This window comes from Andrena cerasifolii, chromosome 5 (assembly GCF_050908995.1).
Source record: "Andrena cerasifolii isolate SP2316 chromosome 5, iyAndCera1_principal, whole genome shotgun sequence".
NCBI classification, from domain to species: Eukaryota; Metazoa; Arthropoda; class Insecta; order Hymenoptera; family Andrenidae; genus Andrena; species Andrena cerasifolii.
In genome coordinates, this window is record NC_135122.1 from 6,246,196 (window position 1) to 6,267,558 (window position 21,363).

The window sequence follows — 21,363 nt, forward strand, 5'->3', positions numbered from 1 at the left end:
CAGAATTTTATACGAACTAAAATAGAGGAGTTTATTTTTGTCGCGTTGCCATGAATAATCATTACTTGCGAACGCGTAAAACTGTCCGCGGTTTACCTCGTATGTCGAACAATCAAAGAAACTCAATTACTATACGAATGTATATATCTACTACGTATATATATATATACATGCATTACCAGTACAAAAAGGCCTGGGAGGATTTGTAACCGAGTTGTTTTACAAGTTCAAACAAATCTTGCCGGCGATCTTGTTCAGCGCGTTTTCATTAGAGGGACGATAATTGATGAAGCGTTGTTTGTACTTGTGAAACGACGCGTAACGAGGCTCCGCGGACGGATTCGGCGTCCGCGGGGCTTTCTTTGGAACGAGCTTACGTATACTCGTATGTTATATTGTTGTTACTAAGGGAGGAGCCGCTAATATTTAATGAAACGTGTGTGTAACATGTAAATGCTATTTAGTTAGTAACGAATTTAGTAAGTCGAACAGGGGGTGGGAGGGAGGGAGGGAGGGAGGGGGGGGGGGGTAATGTAACTCGAATTAACATTTTTTTCATTGAAGCAAGAGCATGGCATTAAAGGGCGCGTAATTGAAGCGACACCGTCTTGCGGCGAAATTTCTTTCTGCCTAGTAAAATGAAGGAAAGCTATCGTTTAAACGTACAGTCGTTTCACAAAAAACAAAAGCTGCACCAATGCACGCAAGATTTCGAATATGCTCATGTTGAGGTAATGACGTATTTTTCACGGTAAAAAGCTTATAGATTGATTTAGACGAATAGCCGGGCGCATCTCTACTTTGTTAGGTTTTACATGTCTACATTGTACATACTATATATACATATATATATATATATATATACATACATACATATATATCTATTATTATCTATTTTTGTTACATATTTATAAATGAGAAGAAGAACTACTTTATTGCACACTAAAAAATATATATATATATAAATAGCCTAAGCTAAAAAGTTTTAAACGATGGAATTGTGGTTTAAGCGATTTATATATGTATATATATATTATATATTATATATATATATATTATATTATATATATATATATAATATATATATAGAAGATATATGGATGGTTTACATACGTGACACGTGTAAGACAACTTCTATAATTAGAAAAAAAAAACATTTATCTCTATCGATTAATTTGCCTTGCAGAAATCGGGCATATATTATAGAGCGCGTATATTCATGATTTTTTTTTAAAGAATGTAATCAAACCTTGTATAATTTAGTTGAGTAGTGAATAGTTCGTTAGGTATGTCTATAATGTTTATGTTACTATTTCATTGATACTGCGGGAGCTCAGTGTCAACGATAATGAATTTAATTGACGATCGAAGCCACGTTGAAATTTAAACAATTCGATGTTGAATCATTTTATATAGTTCGATGCAATTCCTAGTGCAATGACTCGCGAGATAATCGACTTTCTGTAAATATTAACTGTTTTTCCCCCCTCTCTATCTATCTCTCTCCTACGTGTAATATAATCGTAAATCATATTTCCCCGCTGGGCTCCCTGGTTGTAGATTCTTTTTTTTTTTTAATTATATCCAGAGTGCAGTGAATTGTTGATGCGGTTTAACAGATTTTGATTGAAATATTTGTTGTTGACACAAGCGAAGGGAAATGTTCGAAATTGCGCCCTTACGTGTTTGTTTTACGTGCCTGTTCATTTCTGCGGATTAATTTTGAAGACAACCGTTCGCGGGGAAGCTTCAGTGTTCGCCAGCGATTTGCAAACGGGGGATGATTTTATTTCAGTTTTACCGACAAATCGAACGTATTTGAGATACCTTTTGCAGAGATATGTAGCACGCTGCTCCACAATATTAATCGTGGGATACTGTGACCTGATATTGCAAACTCATTCTGTGAATCGGTGTCTAAGTAAAAAACAGTCCGGCTGTGTACAATCGACTACCGGAAAGTAGCTTTCGCGACGTAGTTAAACGAAAACAATAGTACACGGGACGCGCTTCGTTTCGTGTTTCTGATAATAAGTTATTGAGAAACCCGATAACAGTATTCCAGGGTTGATAGGGTTTGTCTCTCGTGTTAACCACTCAGCTCCGAGCTAACTCGACACTAATTCTAAATGAGATCTTGTACAGAGTACTGTAAAATATATTTTTACTACATTTTTTTGTTTGGTTTTATTATTTATTTCTTACGACACGGATCGACGTGCTTAAGTTTATATTTGTAGATCGCTGCCGTTACGCCATTACGATGTTATGCCATGCCGTCGAGACTTGCCATTTATATAATAGGTTCATCTTACAATCAATCCCAAAGTTTTGTTTTCAATACTCATATACACGGATCGTAGAGCGAAAGATGCAACAACACTTTGTACAACTTATCTTCAATCAACGCTGTCGATAAGCGCTTTCAGAAGCCATTACTTTATAACGATTATGCTGAAATATATTACATTTATATCGACCGTGGTGCATTTTACTTTAACAACTCTGCGACGTATCCCCTAACCGCTCTCGATCTCCGTGCGATTTACACGTCACCCTACGATGGAAGGGCCACTCAAGCTCCACGTTCACAGAGGAGGTCTTTTTATTTACGCCGTAAATTACAAAAATACTACGCTTTAACAAAATCTTCCTATTGCTTTCGATATACAGTAATCGTTCTGTTAAATAGTTGCTGGTCGCAGAGTTAATCGTAGACGGGAGGTGAACGTTGAGCCATACTATCGTGTACAACGTGTGCATTAATTTCTGCAACGTTCGCGCTTCATTCTTATATATACGTATTGCTACGCGCGATCGGCGAGCGCCTACGTCACTATGTCGCAGTACATGCACGTGTGTACACAGGTGGTTCTATTTGGTTCTGAATAGTGCAAACATACAACCAAAGTATACTTGTGTTCATACACCAACCCGTTCTCCGTTCTCTTGACACTGTAATATGTGCATTCATCGAGGTGTAAAATGTCAATTGTTACTGCTTCTACCGACTCAATTCCATTACTTCAGGATTCGTAAGAATTCCTTGAATTCCTTACATCTCTCGGAAGTTTGTATTTTCTAAAGGAAACGCGCTGACAAACATGTACCTACTTTGTGCAACTTGGGACGACAGGTTTAGGCCTTTTATAGGAACACTGATTTATCATAGCCGGGACCGATAAAGAAACAGGAACTAGCTTTCCTCTCACTTCTGCAGCTAAGATAAACCAAGAACGAGTTACTATCCCTTCTCGAGAGCGGGAATTTTTTTCTCGAATATAAAATTCTACGTATAAAACGTACTTCCTTTGTTTCATTCACAAAGTGAGAATTGCATTCTCAGTGAGGTATAAAAGGTACAGGAGATGCTTAAATCAATAATATAAACGTGATTATGTTCAAGGCATCATAGGTATTTATTTGTTTTCTGTTCATGACCATTGATATTTCCTTTTTTTCCTTATTCTTTATTTTTTTTATTGAGGGAGCGACACGATCAATTATAAACGGGCCAATCTAAGAAGATTATTACCCGCGCTAATTGCTCTTCCTACGTAATTATGTACACGACCGGAATTGCTCGACATAGTTATTCTCTTGTAAACAGAAACACCAAGCGCAGGTAGCAAATAATGACTGCCTCATTGAACAAATTGAGAACGATTATTGGATGTAATTGACACGGAGGCATTAACTCATTGGACGATGTGTATGCGCGTGATCTATACGGTGATTAATGTTTCGCAACGCTCGACTACTCTATGTATATGTACAGATTCTCGATGGCACCAGAAGAATTTAATGTTTCTCACAATTAATGATTTATGGGGTACAGTGCCTTTTGGCTGGGAAGAATCTCAACTGTAGCTTTTAGTAGTCTACGTCATTTATAAATCTTTATACACGCGTGCAGAACTTGACACGGTTCCCTTGTCATTTTCGTAATGAAAAAGAAAATGGCACTCGGCAAACCCAAATCTCGATTCCACTGAACAGCTGCACATTTGACTCTATGCTTGCACAGTTTATAAATTAATCCGCTATACGTGTGTGAAAGTTAATCCAATATATATATTCACTTATGTAACTCTTAGTTATTGATCATCGCGGCCAGCACCGAGGCGACGTTTCTGTTGCAATCACAGGGGAAATATTCTTCGGGATATACGCAGAAAACACCCTCCTATAATGATGGCATAGCTTAGAATCGTGTTAGGTAACAGGGAAGGTTATCGTAAGTCCTCTACTGATCCGAGTAAACGAAATCAATAGAAGGAAATTCATTAAAATGAGGCAGCTTTCTTAATACTCATAAACTCATACACTTAATACTCATAAAAGTTGCGGATATCGCGTGTACTGTGCCACGATACTCGTTCGCGTTCTTAATAGCTGAAAATGAATCCGTAAATAACAGTTAAATATTAAATCTGAATCGTAAGTTTTTACGTAATAATAAGGACTGTATACGAACCGATAATAATTAGGCTTAAAAGGTCCAGCCTTGTTAAGCCCCATGTATTTGGCTTGCTCGTCCGTTAACTCCGTTAAATGTGCATCGAATGTTGGTAAATGTAACGATGCCACGTATTCGTCTGTCGAGCGGTGGGATTGTTTTATAAACTACTCTGGTATCCCGGCAAGAAACACGAGGTGAGATTTCACTTACCCATCTTTTTCGGTAGCAGATAAACGTCGCTCTTATATCGTCCCGGAGGCGCGTTGAATAGTTCGATAAGCGCTAGGGCTTGAGTAGCGGCTGTAATCGATACAACGAACGAAGGAATGCTGGAACAAGACAAGTTGACTAAACGGCCTTCCGCTAATAACACGATGCGCTTTCCATCTGGCCAGATAACATGATCCACTTGAGACCTTACTTTTTCCCAAGTTAAATCGGGCGTGCGCAAACTGTTCTGTTAAGAACATATTAAAGGATTCTTTAATGTCTTACCAATATATTTCTTTTTTTTTTTTTGTTCTGAAATATAAGAAACACGAGTTTTTTCTCCCTAAGGAAGGACTGATCGAATTTCAGAGAGATCAACTACGCTATTAAAGCTCAAACGTACAATATCTATTTCTGTATTACTGTGTCCCATATTGCACACCACGCATCCGTTCTTCATCTTGTCCATGTGTTCCCGCGTGACTACATTTTTATTGCCCGTTGCTGTAATAACGATGTCTACGTTTCTGATAACTTCGTTTAGCTTCATCACTCTGAACCCGTCCATGCTATAAGCAGAAGGATTAACGAGCGATTCGAATACTAAGGTACTTCTAATCCTCAAAGAATTATTTACCTAGCTTGCAAAGCACAAATGGGATCGATTTCGGTTATATAAACAATGCAGCCCAAGCCTTTAAGAGCCTGGCAACAGCCTTTACCAACTTCGCCGTAGCCGCAGATCACGACTTGCTTCCCGCCGAACATGATGTCTGTAGATCTTTTCAAACTGCGCAGAAACACGTCAGTTACGACTGTTAAGCATACCAGACTGATTTACGATTAATTTACCTATCGATAATACTTTCGCGGCAGCTATAAAGGTTGTCGAACTTGGTCTTTGTTACGCTGTCATTTACATTCATGGCAGGGACGGACAATTTGCCTGCTTTGGACAATTGGTATAATCTATGTACACCTGTTACACTCTCTTCGACGATCCCTGAAAGTTGTTAACATTGCCATTGATATTGTTGACGCGCAAAGCAAACGATGCACGAACCTTGTATCATTTTGAACATTGCGTTGTATTTTTTCAGCATCAAATGCGTCGCGTCTCCGCCGTCGTCTAATATCATGTTGGGCTGCCAATTTTCAGCCGCCACGCATTTGTCGATGCACCACCAAAAGTCTTCTTCCGTTTCGCCGCGCCAGGCGAAGATCGGATAACCGGCATGGGCGAGGGCGGCGGCCACTTCATTCTGTGTGGAATATATGTTACACGCTGCCCACCTGACTTGCGCTCCCAAATGCACCAAGGTTTCGATGAGGACTGCGGTTTGAGCATTGATATGAGTGCATCCCACGATTTTAGCATTCTTCAGTGGCTGTGCGAAAGAATTTCTCGTCAAGTACGTAGTAACATCGTTTACCGGAAGTTTATTTTAAGTAATTAATTGGGTTTCTCGAAACCTCGAAGCCCAAGAAAGTTTCAAGTTTCGATAATTTGAGACTTTGCACTTTTTCGTGATTCGAAAGTAATAAAGAATTGCAGCGTGCCTCGAGGATTTGTACATTGTTATATTTTTGTTTGTATTTTCTTTAACCATGGTAAATAAATTTATGCAAAAATTTTGTTGACTTCAGTTCTTAAACCAAGGCTAAACTTGCAAAACAGTATTAGCACTTCAAGTTTCGAAGTTTTACAAAGTTTCAGATTTAAGTTTCGAGAATTTAAAAATTAGCTTCGAATCCACCCCTAATTTTGATCAGCTTATAAAACATGCGTCTACCTTATCATCAGCCGCGCGTTTACGAAGTGCCATAATTCCAGGCATTTCTTGCTCAGCTATCTCTATTTCCCTTCGGCCGAAAGCGTGTTGATTAATATTGCGGACGCAAAAGTCCGTGAAGCCCTTCTCCGTCTTCTGGATCTTCTCGCGCGGCGACACATCATCTTCGTCCGACGAACTCCCTGTATAAGATGCTAAAGTACAAAAGTGCCAGAAAAACGGACATGATTAGTACCACAGCAAAGTGCACGTGCAACAAACTTGCAGGAGCGTTCGTCACGAGAAACTGTGATCACTTGCGAGTGTTTGGTGTAAATGTAAGTACTTAGGTTCGAGTGAAGCTGCTAACGAGATGAATATCTCTCCAATAAACATACACACACAACAGGGCAACAGTTAATTAGCAACAAGTACAACGAACATATTCCTACCAGAGCTGTAACTGTCTGTGCTGCTGGCTGACAAGGAGCGGCTACGGTAGCGGCTGGACTTCTTCAAGGCTCCAGACTTGGAATCCTAAACATCGGACGAGATAAATTACTAGAGTGATCATTTGTGTTGGTTGTCTTGAAAAGGGCTGCGATGAATCGAAATGGACTACAAACAGAAGAGTGCAAATGAAGCTACTTTATTTGACTGAATGGACACAGATTAATATAGACGATTGTCTATCAAATTCTATACTCCGTGTCACGTATCACACACCTGGGGTATAATATCATTTGCGGAACGAAGCAATCTATATTGTACAGACAAGTAGACGCGAGTCGGTTGTAATATCAACTATAATTTAGAGAGAATTGTCCGATCGTTACCCTGTGTAGCCTGACAGGGAGGCAAGAATGGATAAACTCACTGACACAAACCACACTTATGTAGTCATGGGAATTAAAGCAGCCCCGAGGAAATAGCAAGGATTGCTCTATGGAAAGGAGTACAAGTTTACGATGTGTTTTGTACACATATATTCTTACTTACTAATTTTGTTCTCGCGCCGTGAAAGGCATTATTTGATGCCTCTAGGCTCTGAAATCACAACAACCACCATTTCATGATTCAAATTGCATCAAGTTTCTGTAGTACAGTCCGTAGTTTGGTACAAAGCTCCCAAAGGCGGTACTCGTACGTAAAACTGGAGTTATTAAAGGTACTAGCCTTACGTACTTAAAAGTACCTCCCTCTTTTTGTTTCGTTTTGTAATTGCTCCTCAGTTATTTTTATAACGCTCAATACATTCGGTTCAGTAGTGCTAATCGTGCCACGCCTATATAGTGTATTTAGGCTTGTAATGAGCGATGCATGAGTGATTGGTACCGAACCTACGGACTACTGTGAGAATAATGCTCTATATGTAAAATAATATAAGCGCCTCGACAGCGGGCAGTACGTGTAACAGCATGCAAATCACCTTTCAACTTTTGCATTATCAGAGTCGTATATGTAATACGCTATGCCCTTGAAAGTATTTAGAGGGCTGTATAATCTGTTATCATGATATAGTTGGTGTGCTAGAGAAAACTGATCATAGGATAAAATTATTATGTCACTCTTAGTCCAGTGAAATTAGATGGAAATCTACCCAATCTACGGAATAAAGCCCAGCAAGCTAAATTTTGGTATGGGCCTTTATATGGTCGTTTCAAACAATATGTCAAAAGTCCCCATCGATCCGACCGCCGCTAAAAGTTTTACAGGGGGTTAAAAAAAATAACAGTTTTTCACGAATATCTCGTTATCTAGCGATGTTACGACAAAATAGTTATTATGAAATTTATAGCTTAGGAAATTCTGCACAAAAAAGATTCTATGAGTTTTTTTCGTAGGAGTAATCATTTTCTGTATGTCGGGTTACCAAGTTCCAACCCCCATACTTTTGAAAAGGGAAGATCCCGAACCCGAAAATTCAAAAGATTATGAAACTTTGGGGATATGTAGAGGTTAATATAGGTATGTATTAAGCAATTTTTTTGTTTACTGCCCAAATTCGCTCTAAAGGGGTGAAATTGACCCCTGAAAATCTGTTTTTTTCCGATTTAGTGTTATAACTTGCGAACCGTAAGAACTGTAAAAACTATAATTTACCAAATGACAGTCCTAATTAAAAGAAGTAACTTTTTCCTGAACATTTTTTTTCTAGCTCCTATAGTTCGCGAGTAATAATACAAAATAGAAAAATTTCAGGGGTCAATTGCACCCTCTAGGAGTGAATGTGAGCAGCAAACAAAATTGCGTTGTAGTCAGGGGGACTTCCCCTATATATTTAGAGTTTCATAATTTTTTGAATTTCCGGGTTCGGGATCTTCCCTTGTCAAAAGTATGGGGGTTGAAACTTGGTAACCCGACATACACGAAAATGATTACTCCTACGAAAAAAACTCATAGGACCTTTTTTGTAGAGAATTTCCTAAGCTACAAATTTCATAATAACTATTTTTGTCGTAAAATTGCTAGATAACGAGATATTCGCGAAAAACTGTTTTTTTTTTAAACCCCCTGTAAAATGTTTAGCGGCCAATAAAGCTCCATACCAAAATTTAGCTTGCTGGGAATTATTCCAAAGATAAATCCTAAATTCCCTGGACTATCTGTACGATAATGTTGCACGAAGAGGTATATCTCTTCGAGTTCAATTTAAGCACTTAGTTCCTTGTCGAGATGCGAGAAGCTGCCTTCGGTATACAGGACAAAGTACTTAGAGCACTGTTGGCTTCAAAAGACACAGCGTCCTCCACAGCTGATGTCACGTACGTGAATTGTCTACCAGTCTCGTGCCAATTACCATAACATTACTTCCACGTTATATAACTTTAATACAGTGCTAACTGCGATAGGTTTTGCAAATGAACATTCAACGGAGACTTTTACATTAAGGTCCCCAATAAATTATTACTGCATCGTTCCATCACCATGTACACATAAACTTATACACAACTATGCTAATAATGATCGAATATTATAAACAGCTATCCTGGATTCTCAACATTTACCCCTCAGATACCAAACACATTTGCGAGTTTCATTGTGATCATGTTTCAACTCGCAAAAACGAGAGTAGGAAATAACTTGTTTGGCAACAAACAGGAGGTATATACAAGACCATACATCGATTACTACCATGTGCTGTATTTACGCGATTGCAACACGTGGCTACAAGGTCCCAAAGGGTTGGGTCGAATCGCAATGTAAAGAATAATACAGGTGACAAGAAGAGAAGAATAGAAGACAGACAGGGGTGCATGAAAGATGGTGCACAGTGTTTCCAAAGTGGAAGGCGCGAAGTAAACGAAGGGAACACGTTTCCCCGCGCGATCGTTCTACTTTCGCGAGTTGAACGAACGAGTTGATAAAGAATCTTATCGAATCTCTATGTGACTTAATTAAGTAGAGAGACCAACACGACGGCAAGCGATAATCGTGACAAGACACCGTCAAGTTTTCGCGCGCGGACAGCTCGAGTTAGCGAAACCGCGACTGTTTCAATACCACACGGCAGTCTCCTTTAATTTACCTTAATATTCGATGCTGGATCAGTGACAGGCCCATCGATGACGGTATTTCTAGCCTCTTTTCCCGACGACGTACTGTTCACGGCATCCCCGCTGTCAGCCATTTTTTATTCCAAGTCGAAATACTTCTCCCACTTCACAGCAGGTGGTGCTTTTATGCGCTCGCAGGAGCGTGTTCACGGTGTGCACCCGCAGCCGTCCACTTTTTCGTCGATACCGTTCATAAATATTTAATTCGCTTTAATAAATAACAACGACGCCCGTGCGCCACTACTTTCGGAATATACAAACTGCTCGCAACCCTCTTCGACTACGTTTACTCTATAGAAACTACATAAATCATACAAACATCGCAAAAGTTTTAATCAGCCTTCAAAGTATACATGATTCATTTTCAAATCCTACAAGATACATTTACTTTTACGTCCCATAAAAAAGAGCGCGTAGAAAATAAGTTTAATTGAATGTAAATGGAAGGTGTATGGTATCAAAGACTTTAATTAGAAACGAGCAAGGAGAACAGTGTTGCTGGAATGTGTTCGGTGAAGTTTGAGTAAGGCGCGCGCTTGGTACGGCCTTGTTCTTGTTCGACGCGTACTGTCCGGCCCGAAAACATTAATCGCCTTGTGCCCACCCACCAAGATGGCTCCTTTATGGGGCAATACTCGATGTTTGACGTGAAGTTATTTACACAGACCTGGTGTTAAACGTCGGTCAGGGCGAGTTCTGGACGTTCTTTCGGTGCATCGCGCGCGTGCAGAGAAGATCCAGAAAGAGTGCGTGGTCGCGGAGCTGGCGAAGGATCGATCGAGTTGCCGAGGAACGGATTTTTGCACGGGGGACGGCCGGTTGGCGTACTAGTTCGCTCCTCCAACGAAACTCTGTACAGGTAGCGTAGCTTTTCGATGCCCTCCGCTGGCGGATATTCCTCTACCGCTCTCGCGATTCCGATCGACTAAACTGCTACGCGCGTTCTCTCCGCGCCCGGTCGCTCTTCCTTACACCTTGTCAAAAATCACTCGAGCCCCGGGACACACTATCGTCGGTGTCAAAATTGACCGCGGTTGTGTGTACAATGCATATTGATCTATTCGTAGCTGTCATTTGTGTATCGAATAATTTGTCTTTCTGCCGCACGGATTCGAGCGGCCGTACGAATTTCGCGTCGGTCCCGCGGACGACGTGCCGTTCATTAATTTAACGACGATTAGAATCGTGATAGAATCCCGAGCGGACGATTTATCTCGCCCGCGACAGATGCACCCTCGCCGAGTGAAAGCAAATTTTTATGTACAACAAAAAGCAATTCTTCCTTCGGAGAGGAGAGTCGTTGATAGCTGTCACGGCGGTGGTCTGGTTTCTGTAAAATTCTACGTGCGAGTTATTTACGCGGAGGTTAACGCAAAATCTGCCTATATTAGAGCAACTTTTTTCTTGCTTCACTTTCGTTCCATAACCTGCAATACGTAGGAGGGAACGTATAAGTGTTCGTAATAAATTTCGTCGACGTAAGAATTATTTTTATGTACGATTTCTGCTCGCCTTTCGTTCGGCTTGTACCATTTCATTCGTTTAGCTTGAAGTCTGCTGTTTAAGGAGGGACTTAGTCCGTGGTTTATGTGATATCATGCAATTAATAGTGTTTCCATTACGCTTGATTCATTTGCGAATTGTTGTCTTTTCAGATACACAGTGCCATTCCAAAGAACCATTGCTCACAGCTGCGCTAAGCTATACATGCTATGCTTGATAGAGAATACAAATTTTAATGATTCTCAGAGATCTGTGTTATTAATTCCTAGTAATGTAAAAGTTTCTTATTCGCGACGTCGGGGATAATAGATTTAGATTAGTGAGGCTCAAATGAATATTTGGCAAGCGTCGTTCGCCTCTAACTATTTATGCGCAAATCTGCAAATCATACATCGATTGGAAGCAGGACATTTAAATGCTGTGAGAGGAAGGGGAAGATAGACTAAAAGAGCGTATTGTTTGAAAAATGTTACCAAAGGGGAGGCGATGCTGATTTTCGTATGAATTTTTAGATCTGACATAATGACCAAAGGAACAGAGAGAAATTTTTAATAGTCGCGAGAGATAAACAGGCAAGAGAAGCTATTGATAGTTGTACTTAAAAATGTCCTGAGTAGAACTTGAGAAGAGAAAGATTTTTATTTTCGCACTTATTAATCGTATAAGCAAACTAATTGAGTTAAGCTTTAAAAATGGCAAGGAAAGGTGATAACATTAAGACTATCAATGTTGCTGTCGTCGGTCTTTCGGGCACTGAGAAAGACAAAGGGCAGCTCGGCGTTGGGAAATCATGTCTGTGTAATCGTTTCATGCGTTCTTTGAACGATGATTATAACGTGGACCATATATCAGTGTTGTCACAGGTAATTGTTAATAATATCGCTTGCGTACTTGGAATTAATTCATCGCTACCAATCCCTATTACTTTCTTGCAGTCGGATTTCAGTGGCCGAGTGGTGAACAACGATCACTTCCTATATTGGGGGGAAGTGACGAAGATGGCTGAAGATGGAACAGAATATCAGTTTCAAGTGATAGAGCACACTGAGTTTATAGATGATGCGTCTTTCCAGCCGTTCAAAGGTGGTAAGATGGAGCCATACGCGAAGAGATGCGCGGCCACGAAAATTACCAGTGCAGAGAAGCTTATGTACATTTGCAAGAATCAATTGGGTATAGAGAAAGAGTACGAGCAGAAAGTTCTGCCGGATGGTAAATTAAATATCGATGGTTTTTTGTGTGTATTCGATGTAAGTGTTGTGCCGAACAGGTCTATGGAAAAGCAAGTTGAAATAGTAGCAAACATAATGAATAATCTAATGAAAACTAAGAAGCCCATTGTCTTGGTAACGACTAAGAACGACGATGCGAATGAGCAGTACGTGAAAGAGGCTGAGAAATTGGTAATGCGTAAAGAATATAAAAGTTCGATTTTAATAGTCGAAACCTCGGCGCACGAGAATATTAATATCGATTTGGCATTTATAATTGTGGCTCAATTAATTGATAAGACCAAAACGCGCAGTAAAGTGACGCCGTTCGCTGAAGCGGCCAGAGCCAGGAAGGAGCTTCTGGACGCATCGACGGAATCTCTGCAAAGATTAATCCGAATACACGTTACTGATTATCGAGCACTGTGGTCTCACGCATCTAAGAAGCTGGCGCAGCACAAAGAATTTACAACGTTTGTGGAGCTGTTTGGCATCGATGCAACCCAAAGATTATTTAGGAGACACATCAAGAAGTTGAAAGATGAACAAGTGGCAAAGAAAATTCAGGGATATTTGAACATGCTACCTGACATCCTTCACGAAATGTGCTCTGGCTTAACAAACTTGATTAACGAGTATGTTTTCGAACGAACTATTTTATTCAGTTTAGATAATATGATTGTAATTAATCTTTTTTACTTTGTTCCTATAGAGAATGGTCGGCGGTACAACAATATATGAAAGAACATCCCGATTTTCATCAATATTTCTACGAATGCCCCGAGGATATTTCGTGGATCGATTGTGATTTCGGTGACAACAATGGAACAAAGATTCCGTACGATGTTTTGGAAACACCGGAGGCTGCAAATGTCTTTAAGACTCACACAAGTATGCTGCAACAAGAGCAACGACGTTTAGAGTGAGTAGTATAACGCGTTCAGCAACATTAATTATGAAATATATGTATAGATATTCCTTGATTATAAATTACTATAATTGCAATATGCTGAATTATTGCTTTTCACAAATAGCAAAGAAATCATTGGTTCATTGCTACATATACTATAATTATTAAGATCCCATAATCATTCGGCATTCTAGAAAGTAACACCCATGTATAATACACTAATGCTTTGCTTTATTCTGGGTGGCGTTTCTTTGTGCAGACTTCCCAAAAGGTAAATTTTCCTCTTCACTGCTTCACGATATACTCTACGGAATTACTTTTCATTCAAAATAACACTAACATTTTTACAGTACTTTATTCTTTGGTATACTCGTTTACTTATCTTATTTAATCGAGTATATTTAATGATTAATGTTTCCGATACATTAACATGCATTGTTCATTAGATGGAAGAAGCAGTTTAAGCAACTGTTAGAAGAAACTGGTTACGTTACGCCAGGAAAGCACTTATCCGAAGTCAGAGTGCTTTTTATGGGCAGGGAGTGCTTTGAGGCTCTTTCTCACCACGATTGCCAAGAGATATATGACCAACATCAGAAAGAAATTGTTGAGAAAGCCAAACATAACTTTCAAGTAAGGAAACACGACTTTGATGATAAACGAAACATTTTCCGCTCTGCTACTATCCATGCTATTTTGTATTTCAGGAACTGTTACTGGAACATGCCGATTTGTTCTACCACTTCAAGAGTATAGCTCCGTCTGGAACTATAACACAAGATGACATTAAGGAAATAACGGATGCGTTGGTGGACGATTTTAGGTACCCACTTGAACATGTTTTCTTATATTTTAATAGGTGCTTATAAACATTTTCTCATAACTAATCGTGACGCACAGGTATAAAGCTTTAGATAGACTGGATCAAGATAGAAAATTAATGCTTTTTCAACACTTGGGTTTTGTACATTGTCCGATAAGGGAGCACTGTCCGGCTTATCCGAACTGCATGGACGCGCTCATAGAACGAATACTCGGAACGAAAGCCCACAGGTGACTATATGGCGCAATTGAAAGAAAGACTTTGATCTGTTTGGCTCGGTGTTACTAAAATGTGATTTCTTAGGCCTTCTTCCTGGAACCACAGTAGCCAGTGGCAGTTGACATCTGATAACAATCAATTAAATTTAGTTATACTTGGAAGTAATGGGCTGGGCGAAGAGTTCGCTCGTGAAATAAGAGCCCAGACAGAGGACGACGAAGTGGAGATCGATTGTCAATTGTATACGCTTGGATATCGAATTATTGACGGAGATGTTGGTCTGCCGCACAATTCATTTACTACTTCTGACTTTATGCCACACGGTACCTGTTGCTATTACAATTGCTACGGAGTCAGTTTCATAAGCAGACGATTTCACAGAATCATTTAAATTCACAGGATCCTTTTGTATTTACTCGAACGAGGATTCGTTTGAATATATCCGCTCTTCTCTGGAGAAGACATTATTGTCAAATCTGGAGCAAGAGGACAGGTTGCCATTTCAAGGATTACCTATTGTTATCATGTTTGTGCCAGAATCCACTATAGATGAGATGGAAGCGATAAGGCTTAGGGAAGAGGGCCAGAATCTTGCAGACAGGTACTATTAGCGGGCCTCGTGTTTTATAAATTGAAAGGAATATTCAATTAACAATTATTTCTTCGTGCAACAGCTTGCAGTGCCCCTTTATCGATGTCTGCATAGAAGACTTAGAACAAGACAAAAGGTTTCCTACTCCACTCGTGAAGGATGCATTACAGCAGCTGATACAATCCATAAATCACAGAGCAGGTTTTCTGAATATTTACCAAAGCGTCATCGAATGCCTAGAGCCCGATATTAGGTGAAATAAACTTTCGAGCGAAGTAGACGATGTATCGCATGAAAATAAAGGATAACGATGGGATTTTTTGTTTCAGAATAATAATGTGCATGTTTTGCGGAGATCCTTATTCCGTGGAGAATGTGCTTGGCCCTTTACTCAATCATCAGTGTTGTTTTCTTAGTGGCGATCGATCGATCGTTTTGGAAACATTTCTAGGAGAATCGAAACGGAGAGTTGAAGTTATAATCTCAAGTTTCCACGGGGCGAATGCATTTAGAGACGAGTTGGTGCACGGTTTTATATTGGTTTATTCGACGAAACGGAAAGCATCGCTCGCGACCCTTAAGTATGTATCGTGCACGCTCGTTAATTATTTATATACACTGGAGCAAACCTTTATTCCTTACTTGATACGCTTTCCAGCGCATTCTCCATGAATATACCAAACCTACCGATTCAAATAATGGCTGTGACTGATACTGGAGGTGCTAACGCTTTCTTCAGTAGTGACTTGAGTCATTTACTTATCACGGAAGGGAATGCAACGGCCGATAGATTACAAGCACATTTTATGACCTCAGCGTCCAGTTGCCAACAGAAAAGTATGCCGTAATCTTTCGATCTTGCTTGAAATTACTAGCTTGTCGTGGATCATATAATTTTTTCATGGTACATCTGTTTTCAATTACAGCGGCATTTTATACACCGTTCTTCAAGGAAGTGTGGGAGAAGAAGCCCGAAATCGAGCAGGCATTTAACATGGAAGAGCCGGGCAATTTGAACGACAGCGGCGAAGGAACTTTAGAATATTCCGCTCTGCACCCTATGCCGCCGCCGCGGCACGAAAGCTACCACCTCCAAACGCCCGATGACGGGTAAGTAATCTGAAAGCGATCTTTGGATTATGGTCTGCTTGCATTAATTTACCATCGACATTTTTGTGTGATCCAAAAGTCTAATGTGAAGCAGTATGTCTGTAACTTTTAGAAGCGGCTCCGAGTCGTACGAGCAGTTAACTCCTGACGGTGATCTCGGGGACACAGGTCTGAACGAACAGTTTGCGGACAATAGAGCCACGCCTAGCGACGACAGTGATATTTATAGTCAAGTAGATTTTTATAGAGAAGACAGGGAAAGGGATTTGTTAAAGACGGGAGATATTACAAGCAAACTATCCGGTTAGTTCAGTCGTGATAAGGACGTCGAGATTAAACCCGCGCAGCTCGCGGGTAATCTTATCTTACATCGTTCTGTTGTGACAGGTTGGGTGAAGGATACGTTTATGCACCAAGACGGAGTAACCAATAGTTACCCTCACAGAGCATTCACTACGGGTAGACGCCATATATCCCAAACGAAGCCGCGGCCGAAAGGGAACAGCCAAACTCTGAAGCAACCCGGAAAGATCAATTTGAAGGACTTCTCGAACGTAACGGACGTCATAGCTAAAATGACCATAGGCGAGAAGGACGAGCACGGCCCGAAAATGACAATGGGCCATGCTCCCCTCGCTACGCCTGAATTGGTAGATCTGGGCTCTGAGTACGCCCAAGTGAAGGATGTTGTATATTCTTCTTATGACGGTGGTTATATGTACGCTTTGGTACAAGACTCCATTGGGAATAACAAAACAAAGCTGCGCCATAGACGCGAGAAGGGCCAACCCTGTGAGTATTTAATTGATAAAATCTGAACCGCAATTTGTTCGGATAGGTGTTCGTCAATTGTGTACTTTGTTCCGCAGCGTACAGCGACTCTGATTCGGAGCGAAGTTCTCTGGAAAGGCACAGGGTAGCCGACGTCTCGGGCAAAGGGAACAAGAAACCAGCGACGCACAAAAGGATTCGTAAAAAAACGTCTTTGGCTAGCATGGGAAGCGGAGACGGTATTATTCAGCTGGGTTACAGTGTCAAAGAAGATAAAAATTGGCGACTAAATACAGTTGAAAGAGGTACATATTCGCCGTGATATTTCTAATATTCAGCTGTAAGGGCGACGTTTAAGTTTTTCTTATTTCTCATCTAGTATCCAGTGAGACTCCAGACTCGTCCGAGTCCAGTGATCCAGACATTACTTCGAGATCGAGATCGAAACAATACAGACACGCGGCCGCGAATCTGCGGAAGAGATTTGGGAATTCGTTGCCGCAACAACACTTGCCCGCAACGTCGCAACGCCCGTACAACATGAAGCATATGACGCAAGAGATGTTCAGCGCTTCCTGTAAGTGGAACGCGGTGTCAGTAGAAACGATTTTGAATACCGGGGTACAACTGATGGTTCGGATATCGTTGAAGTGGTTCTATCTTTGCATGTCTGCCTGAAAAGAGTATGTCTAGCACTTGAAATATACTTCGTGTAACGGTCGTGTGCCTTTTTAAATTACCTTTTAAGACTGTTCAGACAGGACACAGCAGCAGGTTTGCATAGAATCGTTACCTTCGTCTGTATTTGCTATTGCATGAGATTATTATAATTTTAGCGAGGCACAGGAGTGACAATACCTTTGGCAACATTCCAGATGACGAGTCCAGCCTGGACGTTTCGTCGCCGCGAGAGATTAATTCTCCTAGTGTAAGTAAAGCGCGCGCGAGATCGGAGCGGAGGAATTGTTGCGGGGATTTTCACAAAGACGTCACTTTTTAGTTCGGTATATTAAACAAGGTAAAGGATGGCGATAAATTGAACAGAAAGAAGGACAAGCAAAAGGCGAAGGAGGACGAAAAGCTGGAGAAACGTCGGCAGAAAGAGGAGAAGCTGAAGAAAAACGCGGAGAAGGAGAAGGAAAGGGAGAAGAAGAAGCAGGAGAAGATAAAGCAGACTAAAGGGTCTGGCGGAGGATTGAGTCAAGTGCAGCAGCAGCCTTTGATCGAAGACTTTGCTCAGAGCGAGACGAATCGAATACCTCTGTTCCTCGAGAAATGCGTGCAATTTATCGAGGACGAGGGATTGGATTCCGAAGGTATATATAGGGTTCCTGGAAATCGAGCGCACGTTGAACTTCTCTTTCAGAAATTCGAAGAAGGTAAGTTCTTTTCTAAAACCCTCGAGCTATAATCTATTTATCCGATTACTCAGTCTTATGTTTACCTATCGTAGATGGAAATGTGGACATACACGCATTGGATATACCAGTTAATGCCGTTGCAACCGCTCTAAAAGACTTCTTTTCAAAGAGGCTACCGCCGCTGATCGACAAAGATCGCATGACCGAGCTCGAGGACATATCGGGTACTTTATCAAACATTTCTATCGTATCTCTGTTTCAAGAACGGTCAGCTAAGCTCTTCTATCCTTTCAATTAGGTGCACGCGGTATCAGCAAACCAATGTCCGCAACATGCATGAACATGGAGGGTAAGTAGCACTCTGCGAACGTGATTAAAGTAAATCAATTGGATAAAGCTCCAGTACAAATTGTTGTGATTTGATTCCAGATCGAAGCTGCAGATTATTGGCCCTACGTTTCATGCTCAACAAATTGAACCCGGTGAACTTCGATGTACTGAAATTTATCTTTCACCATTTTGTAAAGTAAGTACGCTGAATTTCTTTGAATTCCCTTCGCTCGGCTCGATACAAATGGAATTGTTCTGATGTTCTAGAGTGGCCGAGAATTGTAAACTAAACAGTATGGACAGTAAAAATCTGGCGATCTGCTGGTGGCCTACGCTATTACCCATAGAATTTAACGATCTCGGCAGATTCGAGTCGATGAGGCCATACTTGGAGGACGTCGTGCAAACGATGATCGATCAGTATCCCTTCCTGTTCTGCGGCGAGGAGGCTATCGTAATGGTGTAGTGGGATACCACGTAATTTCACGTCGTACAGCCCAGAGGTTCGTACGAGGAACAGGAAGAATGCAATCACGCTTGCACATTGATTCCGCGATGCGTGTTGCCTCCGTGCATCCGACTAAAACGTTCAACCCATACGGTCACGAAATAACGATTGGTCTCGCTATAGTTTATACCATGATGATTTAAACGTAGTTGCGTTCGAACTACGGGCTAGGATAATTCTCGCGACGCAAAAGAAAAAAGACCGAACAAATTAATTTTAAGTTTACTCGCGCCCGTTCCATCGCGAAGTGTGATTGGCGGAGTGGCAGGTTGATGGTCCTAATCACGGCTGTTTGCAGGCTCGATAATAAACGCGATTAATAAGAAGTCAATCCATGTGTCATAACAGTATGCATGTATTATGTTGGATGTAATCAGAGCGATGTATTTATTAACATGTATTTAGACACGTAAGACTCGGTATTCGATAATAGGGAATAATCGTAGTGAACTCGATGTTGCTTTATTATCACGAATTTTCTTTTCTTCTGTTCTAACGTTTCTTTCTGTAGGATAACAAACTGTTTGCCGTATGCGACCTGTACGTGTGTGTATATGATGATGTGTGCGCGTGAGAGCGATCCGAGAGGAGAAAGAGGTGGGGCGATCTCGTAAAGAAGAATACTCGTATTCTAAAAACGCGTTAAGCACACTATCACGAGAAGTCTGAAACGGACGTCACGTAATGAATTTTCACTGATTCAATGCGCATTTTATATAGCAACGATATCAAAAACGAAAAAAAAAAAGAAGAGAAAGTTCGAAGAGCATTCGTACGGGGTAATCTGATTTCTCGGATCAGTCGATTATCGTTTCTTAGTCTCGAAAGTATTTCTAATTTGCATTTAGTTTGATATTAATCTCTTTCTCGAACCAGTATTTGATAATACTCAGTTTGAATTAATAGGGGCTGCTCGAGGCTGGCGTTCGTGATAAGCGCGATCCATATATCCATTCCGTCTGAATGAAGAGAGAGACAAAAAGAAGAGGATGAGGAAAGAGGCTTAGAAAGAAACGAACGACAAGCGTTGCGTGTAATGGCATTTTCATTTTTCAAAATAACGCGCTGCGAGTTTAGCGTTGCGATTGTCGAGGGGGGATACGTAAGAATATATCGATACGGTTCTAATACTTAAACTAAATCATAACAAAGGTTTCCGGATTTGTGGAGACGAATCGCTACGCGCTAAGAACAATACTTAGACAGTTTTTCAGGTTTCATAAAAGCGAACGTGTACATAAGATTATACGATTGTAAGCTACGGGGAGTTTATAACGAGGATCGACTATCGATACTTTCGAGATTATACAATGGTCGTGACGTTTCCTGAAACCGCTTGATCATTTCCGCTTCGTCGCGGGTGAATGTTATTTGCAAGGGGTTGACTAATAGACGAAGATCCGTGCTTTTAACCGCGAACTGTTCTCTGTACCGTGTCTCGTCTGTATTTATATATAAAAATGGTATTTATAAACTTTATTTCACTTTATTTATCGCTGAACCGTTGAGCGCCACGGTCGCAGGGCAGTTAAACCGATCGTGCGAACGTTCCCGCCATTTCTCTCGTACCTGCTGCGTTGTCCTTAATTGCAATTGTACTCGTTGCGAATCGCGATGCAAAATTGTTGCGATATATTTTTTATGCGTTTGCAAAGAAGGATAAATGGTTCTGGTTAGTGTCCTAGAGTTGAATCCGGGCAATGCGAGACAGAGCTGGGTAAGTTGCTTTGGAATTAAAGAACTTGAGATAACCTATCGAATTATCTTCAAGTAAGATTTCAAGTGACATTATTTCATGAACGCCCAGGTCTGATATGACGCATCGGTAGACCTGAGCCATCAGAACTGTGATGTAGTTACTTGTTTAACGGCGTATGTAAAGCAGTAACTATCGAAAAGTGGCCATTAATTTTATCAAGATCTCTTCGTCTATTAATGCGGAATGTGGTCCGATTCCTAATGTGACCAGATTCATGGAAACGGAACAGCAAGGAACTGAAACGGCCCCTCTCCCCAGAGGAAAG

At 40.8% G+C, this 21,363-nt stretch overlaps 2 protein-coding genes across 9 annotated transcripts; one reads left to right on the top strand and one right to left on the bottom strand.

Annotated features, from left to right (window-relative positions):
• Positions 1–3,395: 3,395 nt before the first annotated feature.
• Positions 3,396–10,811, bottom strand: LOC143369026 (adenosylhomocysteinase-like 1). Of its 5 annotated transcripts, none has more exons than XM_076812388.1 (12): positions 10,669–10,811; positions 9,974–10,173; positions 7,444–7,491; positions 6,897–6,981; positions 6,466–6,647; positions 5,736–6,060; positions 5,525–5,675; positions 5,310–5,462; positions 5,076–5,241; positions 4,673–4,919; positions 4,478–4,598; positions 3,396–4,395 (listed from the first exon to the last, which is right to left on the bottom strand). In XM_076812388.1, the coding sequence occupies exons 2-12, from the start codon at positions 10,073–10,075 to the stop codon at positions 4,389–4,391; spliced, it is 1,587 nt and encodes a 528-aa protein (XP_076668503.1). In that variant the 5' UTR covers positions 10,076–10,173; positions 10,669–10,811; the 3' UTR covers positions 3,396–4,388. The 5 variants fall into 5 exon arrangements, with proteins under 5 accessions (XP_076668503.1, XP_076668502.1, XP_076668505.1 ...); XM_076812387.1 differs by having other exon boundaries at positions 6,466–6,659; XM_076812390.1 differs by lacking the exon at positions 7,444–7,491.
• Positions 10,718–20,828, top strand: Rhogapp190 (Rho GTPase-activating protein 190). Of its 4 annotated transcripts, none has more exons than XM_076812374.1 (24): positions 10,718–10,860; positions 11,657–12,367; positions 12,440–13,350; positions 13,428–13,637; positions 13,885–13,896; positions 14,072–14,258; positions 14,333–14,448; positions 14,526–14,678; positions 14,752–14,990; positions 15,067–15,268; positions 15,342–15,512; positions 15,589–15,840; positions 15,918–16,096; positions 16,186–16,369; positions 16,464–16,672; positions 16,757–17,161; positions 17,239–17,445; positions 17,520–17,717; positions 17,977–18,068; positions 18,141–18,519; positions 18,594–18,725; positions 18,800–18,850; positions 18,931–19,027; positions 19,099–20,828. In XM_076812374.1, the coding sequence occupies exons 2-24, from the start codon at positions 12,197–12,199 to the stop codon at positions 19,295–19,297; spliced, it is 4,956 nt and encodes a 1,651-aa protein (XP_076668489.1). In that variant the 5' UTR covers positions 10,718–10,860; positions 11,657–12,196; the 3' UTR covers positions 19,298–20,828. The 4 variants fall into 4 exon arrangements, with proteins under 4 accessions (XP_076668489.1, XP_076668491.1, XP_076668490.1 ...); XM_076812376.1 differs by having other exon boundaries at positions 18,016–18,068; XM_076812375.1 differs by having other exon boundaries at positions 16,482–16,672.
• Positions 20,829–21,363: the final 535 nt, after the last annotated feature.